Below are 8,548 nucleotides of genomic sequence, written 5' to 3' on the forward strand. Positions count from 1 at the left end.
GCAGTTTTATATTATATATATATATAATCACCGAAAATTGTATCGTGACGTAATTTATCGCGATATCGTATCGTTGTATGGCCCCGGTCCTGATCCTCTGAGGAACACTTCTGTTCATGAACTTATTGAGAATGAGAGAATTGTCTCTCTGTGATATACTACTGTAATAAAACTCTGTCTGTGTGTGCTCTCTCCCACAGCCGATTCTGCTACACAGATGTCTCACGTTCATGTCCCACAGAAACTCTCGTACAAACACCAACAGGTAACTAACACTCTCTACACTGAACACAAGATGACGATTATGATGATGATGATGATGTCATGTTCAGCTTTATTAACAGTGCATAAGAGCTGTAATTAGTCATTTATAACATGGCTATAACCACTCCGTATGTGTAGGAAAGCTTTTAAAGTGGACAACCTGTTGGCAAAGGTCGAGAAGATGAAAGGTGATCAGGAGTCACACAGGTACAGAATATCTCTCTCCCTCTGTCTCTCTCTCACACACACACACACACACACACACACACACACACACACACACACACACACTGCTTTACAGGTGTTTAGTGATTTGCTTTTTTTCCCTCCGCCCAGTTTATCATCACACCTGCAGCTCACCTTTACTGGATTCTTTTATAAAAACGGTGAGTTATTTAAATAATAATTTTTAAAAAACACCACAATACTGTTGAATCCTGGATTGTGACTGGTCAGGGGGTGTTGATTAATTTTCTACAACAGCAGCTCTGACAGAAGTGCAGGTTTATATTAATGTGCTCTTTCTAACACATTATCGTTTCTATAATAACAGATCATTACTGAGGGACTCAGTAATGCTGCTTTACAGTGTAATTAATAAAAATAGGTAGGTGGTTGTGGTCTAAGTGAAATAGAACACTTGGGGTTGTGCTGTTAAATAATCAACTCTGTGGTGGTAAAAGTGACTCTGCTTTTTCCCACCTCTGTTTCCACTTCATAGATAAGCCATGTCAAAACTCAGAAAACGAGCAAAACTCGGTTTCTCTCGAGGTGCTACTCGTCAAAGTCTGCCATAAAAAGCGAAAGGTGAGTTATTTTTAAAACGCACAATAGAGCAATCACGTACACTTCAGAATACCATCACACCCTTCTGCATTAAACGGTTTGACTTTATTTATTTATTGTTTTATTTATTTATTTAGCTTATCTAGTTTCAATTTATTTATTGTGAGCATTATTTATATAGTTTATTTACTTTATTTCTTTTTACTACTATGTTGTAAGTTTTACTTATTTAATTTGTTGATTAATTAGTTTGCTCATTTATTTAATTAAATTTAAACATTAATTTATTTGGTTAATTATTCAAAATTTATTTATTAAAAGTTTTTTTTTCTTTTTTTAGTTTTTACATTTAAGTGTATTTTTATTGTAATTTACTTTATTTACTTTAAATTTATTTATATATTGTATATACAAGTTTTACTTAATTAAAAATTTTTTTAGATTTGCTTGTTTATTTATTTGAAATTTTGTATATTTAGTTTGTAATTAATTATTGTAATTTTTTTTATTATGTTAATTTTCTTGTTTCTTTTAAAGGTTTTATTTGCAAAGGTTCGCTTACTTTAAAGTAATATTACAAATTTATTTATTTATGTATTTTAATCTTTATTTATCTATTTAGGCATTTATTTCACATTTATTTGTTTATTTATTCAAAGTTTTATTTAGTTAGTTAGTTATTTAATTTATTAAATTAAATTTTTAAATATTTATTTATTCACTTAACAGGTAAATGTTTTAATCCGGTTTGTTCTTTATTTTATGCCTCTCTCTGTGCAGGATGTCAGCTGCCCCATAAAGCAAGTGCCTACAGGGAAGAAGCAGGTGCCTTTGAACCCGGATGTGAAGCAGACGAAGCCGGCGTCATTCCCCACGCTACTCGTGTCCAGCACCGAGTTCGAGCCCAGCAACAGCCACATGGTGAAGTCCTACTCACTGCTGTTTCGAGTGTCCCGGCCTGGAAAAACACACTCCAGCGCTTACGTCAACGGAGAGACAGATGAGAACATGGGTCTGCGTGCGCGCACACACACACACACACACACACACACACACACACACACACACACACACCATGTAAATCTTCTCATATTCGCTCACTAACAAGACTCAACTTTCGCCGCTCTGTCCTCCATGTTTGTTTCTCTCACATGTTCCCTGAAGTGCAGCCTGACTGATGTTTAGAAGAACTTTTCAAAGTGTATGGAAGAACATTTAATTGAACTTTTAGAAGGATTTAGTAGTGTTTAGAAGAATTTTAGCAGATCTTTCTGAAGTGTATTGAAGAACTTTTAGAAGTGATTAGAAGAACTTTTCAAGGTATATGGAAGAACTTTTAGGAGTACTTTTCAATGTGTTTAGAGGAACATATAGAAGAGCCTTGAGCTAAAAAAAAAAAACAGCTCTTCATAAAAGCGGACTCTTCCCGTAGGATTACAGAGAAACGGTGTGATTGGGAATGCAACTCAAACTAATGGTTTTACTAAGAAGGGAAACTGAAAGTGTTCAGAAATATCTTCAGGGATGACATTGATGTATTTTTGTGTGCTCTCTGAGCTGGACTTAAAAATATATAAAGTGTTATTTAAACCAGTGATCACAGCTACCTTTACTGTTAGAGTATTTTGAATATGTTTTTTATTGTTTGTATAATTATTGTAGATGTGAAGGAGGACCTATCGAGCAGGAAGAAAAGGGGCGTGTCTCACCGTGATGACGAGGGAAACGCCACGGAGACGTTCGTCGCACAGATGACCGTGTTTGATAAGAACAGGTGAGAGACGAGCATCTTGTTTAACACGCCGAGTCCTTCCTTCTCTTTGTCCTGACTGTGAGCGCATGTGTTTGTGCATGTGTGTGTGTTTTGCTCCAGGCGTCTGCAGCTGCTGGATGGTGAATACGAAGTGTCGATGCAGCAGATAGAAGACTGTCCTGTCAGTAAGAAAAGAGCCACCTGGGAAACCATCCTGGATGGAAAGGTGTGCTTTTCACTTATTTATAAACATCTATGTTTTTCTAAGTGGAGTTGTTTGTTATGAAGTGTACACAGTACACACCTTCACTCTACCAAGGAACAAGTCACTTGCCTTGCTTGTTGTTTGCCGCTTGTGGGCGTATTCTGTCCAGATTTTTTAAAAACCTGTTTTATAAATCAGTTTAATATAAGTCTTAGATAATTATTACTGAAGCATCCGTCGTACAAGTCCCTGCAAACGGGCTGTTACTATAGCAACAGTAACATATTAGAACGAGCACATTAATATAAGCCTGTCATTCGTGTGACTGTTATATGAGAATGTCACTGTGTAACTAAACAGTATTCTTGTCATCTTTATTTATTTATTTATTTTCCAGAGGTTGCCTCCGTTTGAAACGTTCTCTCAGGGACCAACTCTACAGTTCACACTACGCTGGACCGGTGACCCAAACGACCCCTCGACGGCTCCTGTAGCTAAACCGCTGTCCACACGCAACTCTGACACCAGCGGCCCTGAAATTCGCACTCCCACCCTCAGATCTGCCCCTGCGGGTAAAGTACAAATTAATACCATAACTGTTATTATAAGTGTGTTTAAAAAAAAAAGCAGATTATATAGCAGTTTCTGTGCTCATAAAAAAGTAGTGAAAGACTCGGTGAACAGCAGCAGTACAGGCGGAGGTGGAGGTTGTGGAGGTGGAGGTGGTGTTCAGACAAGGAGAGAGCAGACCGTCTCTGAGCCCAGACAGAAGCTCCGCATTTTCTATCAGGTGCTTCTTCTTTCATGGTCTTGCCACCATGACATTTAAAAAATATATCATAAGACATAAATTCACAACAGATGTTCTTCCTTTCATGGTAGTTTCTGTACAACAATAACACGCGGCAGCAGACAGAGGCCCGTGACGACCTGCACTGTCCCTGGTGCACGCTGAACTGCCAGAAGCTCTACAGCCTCCTCAAGCACCTCAAACTCTCACACAGCCGCTTCATCTTCAACTACGTGGTGAGTCCAGGTTGCACTGGGGATTCCCTCAGGACTTGCTAATCTGAGATACAATGTGGATTTGTATATATGAGTAAATAATAACGCACACTCTTTAGTTAAACCATTTATAAGTCCATGGTTACCATGGCAACTGGGCATATTTCCAAACCAACAGACCATAGCAAACCTGCATCAAACCTTTTATTCTAAAGCCCTGTTCAGACGGTATTAGTTGTCCACGTGGAGGTGGGGAATGTAACGATTATGGAAGTACCTTTGAGATTCAACCAGTTCCGACATTTTTTACGGGAATGCACATGAAATGAATTGACTTTTTTTGTTGTTGTTGCTTAGTTCCCTTTAAATACTTTAAAACACAGAACAATAAAAATATACACCACGTTAAGGGTTTTAGGGAAGTTCTTAAAACAGGTACAGAATACATGTATGGTATGGTCATGTGACGTGATCCAGCATAGCCATGCCCCCTACTTCAACCAAACAATAAAGATCAGAATAATCAGTGTGTGTTAAAATGAGGCATCTGTGTGTGTAGTACATAATGAAGACATGCCCATCTGTGCGATTCATACACGGGTCACGCAATCCCCATGAGTCTATCCAAATTACTACAGGGGTTCGGAATGTCTGGAAAACCAGTCCTGTCCAAATAGTACCTGTTATCTGTAGAGAACATTTTCACATTTTTGTGCTTTTCCCCTCTCAGCCTCATCCCAAAGGGGCGAGGATAGACGTGTCCATAAACGAGTGTTACGACGGCTCGTACGTAGGGAATCCTCAGGACATCCACAGCCAGCCAGGATTCGCCTTCAGCCGCAATGGCCCCGTCAAGAGGACCGCCGTCACACACATCCTCGTCTGCAGGTACGAGCCAATCAGAAAACCGCCTCGTTAAAACCTCAAAGTCAGTTACAATGATGGCTTAACTTGAAGGCTGTGTTCATCAGGCCCAAGCGCACGAAGCCAAGCCTCTCAGAATTCCTGGAGTCGGAGGACGGAGAGCCAGAGCAGCAGAGGACGTACGTGAGTGGACACAACCGCCTGTACTTCCACAGCGACAGTTGCATGCCGCTGCGCCCTCAGGAAATGGACGTGGACAGTGAAGATGAGAGAGACCCCGAGTGGCTGAGAGAGAAAACTTCCACAGTAAGAGAGCGCCACTCGGAGATTCTGATTGGTCAGAAAGTAGCGTGGCTTCGAATCACGGGTTTATATATCTGTGTGTTTATTTTAATACGTTATTGTATAGTAACAACTCATTCCCTAGATTCTTTAATAAACGAGCGTTTCTTGATCTGCAGCAAATTGAAGAGTTCACAGACGTCAACGAAGGAGAAAAGGAGGTGATGAAGTTGTGGAACCTCCATGTCATGAAGCATGGGTAAGCCTGAGGCTTTCATTTTGGAAAATACACCAAAAGAAAAAAAAATTGTATATAGCAGTCTGAGAAACGAAGTGTATCACTTTCTGTCCAGGTTTATAGCAGATAACCAGATGAACCAGGCCATCATGCTGTTTGTGGAGAACTGTGGTCCTCACATCGCACACAGGAACCTGTGGCGCAACTTCCTGCTTCACCTGGTCAGCATGCACGACTTCAACCTGGTCACCACAGCGACCATCGACCGGGCCCTGACACGGCTACGGGAGATCCAGGCCGAGCTGCCCAAGCCGGAGGAGAGTGCCTGTAATGGCCATGCCGTCTCATCGGGGTTCTCCCTGCACGGCAAGCGCACCAAGAGTGGCGTCACTGACTGAACGCCTTCGGATCTCCAAAAATCAGCTCCGCTGTGGTTCAGCACCGAATCATTACGACCCCGGGTGGGGGTAGGGGACTGCTAGAGTGGTTAATTCTAGATCTAGACCTAAAGAGTCGTTGGATTCACACACCGCCTGCTGCTAGGAATCATCACAACTTTGACTAGGGATGGGATTTCCAGAATCAAAACATCTAGAAATAAATGTTTTATAACTGAAACTAAAACATTTTGGGCCATTCAAAAAAAAAAATCAATCTTTGAATGATTTAAGAAATCATAGAAACAGTTGGGTCTTGGGGGATTTTTTGTTGTTTTTTTTTTGTTGTATTTTGCTTTTCTAGATTTCACTGAAATTTCTGCAGCTGTTGGTAAAGGTGCAGCCTTCTCAGCCAGTCACACAAGACCAGCTCATATTCTGGGATTTGAAAGTGGAATTTCTTCTCTGATTCCAGAAAACGCTTAAACTTTTGTTTTTTGAAATAGAATTCATAAGCTTTGAGAACTTAAGGGTTGAAAATTTGAGGCCAGCGCTTGAAAAGACTGGAGGTTGTATTTTTATGATACTAGAAAAGTGCTGAAACTATTTGGTTTTCTGGACCTAACTGAAGCTGATGATCTCTTAACAGCTGGTTAAAATTCAGTGTTACATTCTGAAAATTAGCACAGCCCTAGGGTTTGAGAAATCACTTCTGAAATTTCCAGAAAAGATTTTTTATTTCCAGAAAGTGTTTTTTTTACTTCTAAATTTAAAACATTTAGAAATAAAACTTTTAGAGTTGAAGCTAAAATTATTGAGTCAATCAAGCAAATTCCGCAATATTCTGAGGAGCTTGCAGTTTTTCAAAATTACAACAGATTTTCTGCAGATTTGGGCCGAGACGTGTCGTGACGTCATCACAACATCTTCGATTCACGTACGTCGAACATGAGTACAGTTTAAAAGGTCTCATTTACCAAGAAACATCACTCTGAAAGAGTGTGCAAAGAAAAGCACGAAAACTCCGCAAATTGCATCGCAGATTTGGAAAAAAGCCGCAGTAAAATCAAGCGTTTTTTTGCTGCAACAATCACAAAACATCTGTACGGGCTGATTATAGTCTAAGACTAGATGCTGACATTCTAAAAACTAAAAATAATCCATCAGTTTTCTGTGCAAATCTAGAAAGCATTCTTTTATTTTTGTTTTGTCTTTTCTCCAGATTTGAACAGAAAAACATACCATTTTCTGTACCATTTCCTTCCACCCAACTTCTAGAATGCTTTACAATTTAATTTTCTTTTTCGTGAGAATGATTTTCTTAAAGGTGGAGAATCTTCCAGCGCTCACAGACAACACGCAGCCAGGCAGCTTGAGATTTCACTAGGACGTCAATTTCTCCTCAATTCTATGAAGGGTTTCTTTCTGGTATTCTAGTGAAGAAAAAAAAGAGGTAGATGATTGACAGCACAGCGGCAGAGAACATTGTGTGTGCAGCCCTGAACGACTCTTATTTGTTTGTCTAGAGTTTACAAACAAATTGTACAGTTCTGATCCAGAGCCGAGTTGATTTTAGAGAAGATTTTGTAACAAAATGACGTTTTAGACTGAAACACCAGTTTTAAGGACTGAAGCAGTTTTTTGCGCCTTTTTTTGTTTTGTCTGTTTTTTTGTATCACACACAACACTGAGACTCCATTTCTGTTTGTTTGGGTTATGTTTAGTTTGTTTTCTCTGTGCGTTTGTCTCCAGATTCCTTTCTGTCGTTATAATTAACTCTAGAAAGGACAATCTGACAGTCCTGGGTTTTTTTTTGTTTTGTTTTTTTTACAGTCCGTTAGCAATTCACTTGTTTAGTGTGTTTTTTTTTTTGTTTGTTTGTTTTTTTCTTGACACAGAAACTATCTTTTTATTATTTTTATTACGACGTCCTCTCTGAGTGCGGCACTTTGCCTCCGTCTCAGCATTATTAATTAATTACTTAATTAATCAGCAATATGATCCGAGCTCTCGTTTGTATTTTTGCCTTTACGGTTGGTTAAAGGTGCACGAGGAACAAAATCCCAAAATTGGACTGCTTTTAGAAATTAACAAGTGGATGGATGGATGAAAAGAGGGGCGGAGCATCATGACGTCGTCCCTCAGGTTATTTTTTTTCTCACAAACAACCGAACACAAAGCTAGAATAGTTTGATAATCTGATGATCAGGATGTTAAGCTCAATTCCGGTGAATAAGTGTGTCGTACTTTATAAAATGCCAAAGCACTCAGTTTTGTTTCGTTTTCCCCTTCACTCAGTATACAGTGTATATTTCAAATTGTAAACGAAAAAATTTCATAGGTTTCCCTGTAACGTGGAAATATGACAAATTAAAAATGTTTTAAATGGAAACTAAGTGTTTGGTCACGTCGTGTTTTACAAAGTTCGGTGTGTTGATGAATTGTTTGTTTATTTCACAGATGGAAAAAAAAACCCTCAGGTGACGTCAGGATCAAGAATTTCATCGTCGCTGGAAAGTTAATTTATAAACAAATATATATCACCTCGGATTTAAATACAAATCACTTAAATTCGTGAAAGTAGGAGATGTGAAAGGATTATTTAAAAAATTTACTAATACATAAATTACAGAAAAATATAATAAATAAACATGAAATAATGTCTAATCCAGAGGTTCTCAACCTCTTGTAACTAAAGCCTCCCCAATCATGTGGCACGCCACCCCAACCCCCCCATTGAAGGAAACCAGGTATAATTAAGCATTTTATATATA

General features: G+C 38.9%; 1 protein-coding gene across 3 annotated transcripts in view; it reads left to right on the forward strand.

Annotated features, from left to right (window-relative positions):
• Window positions 1-8,166, forward strand: part of suz12b (SUZ12 polycomb repressive complex 2 subunit b) — a 13,647-nt gene extending 5,481 nt beyond the window's left edge. The window contains exons 3-16 of one of the 3 annotated variants that reach the window (XM_017482430.3): window positions 201-265; window positions 403-471; window positions 601-650; window positions 986-1,071; window positions 1,831-2,062; window positions 2,713-2,824; window positions 2,924-3,029; window positions 3,406-3,580; window positions 3,674-3,798; window positions 3,891-4,034; window positions 4,744-4,901; window positions 4,985-5,183; window positions 5,339-5,418; window positions 5,513-8,166. In XM_017482430.3, coding sequence (XP_017337919.1) covers window positions 201-265; window positions 403-471; window positions 601-650; window positions 986-1,071; window positions 1,831-2,062; window positions 2,713-2,824; window positions 2,924-3,029; window positions 3,406-3,580; window positions 3,674-3,798; window positions 3,891-4,034; window positions 4,744-4,901; window positions 4,985-5,183; window positions 5,339-5,418; window positions 5,513-5,795 — 1,884 coding nt within the window. In that variant the 3' untranslated portion in view covers window positions 5,796-8,166. Of the gene's footprint in view, window positions 1-200; window positions 266-402; window positions 472-600; window positions 651-985; window positions 1,072-1,830; window positions 2,063-2,712; window positions 2,825-2,923; window positions 3,030-3,405; window positions 3,799-3,890; window positions 4,035-4,743; window positions 4,902-4,984; window positions 5,184-5,338; window positions 5,419-5,512 lie in introns of all 3 variants that reach the window. The other 2 variants (XM_017482429.3, XM_053684252.1) reach the window with 2 other exon arrangements.
• Window positions 8,167-8,548: the final 382 nt, after the last annotated feature.

This window comes from Ictalurus punctatus, chromosome 12 (genome assembly GCF_001660625.3).
Source record: "Ictalurus punctatus breed USDA103 chromosome 12, Coco_2.0, whole genome shotgun sequence".
Lineage (NCBI taxonomy): Eukaryota > Metazoa > Chordata > Actinopteri > Siluriformes > Ictaluridae > Ictalurus > Ictalurus punctatus.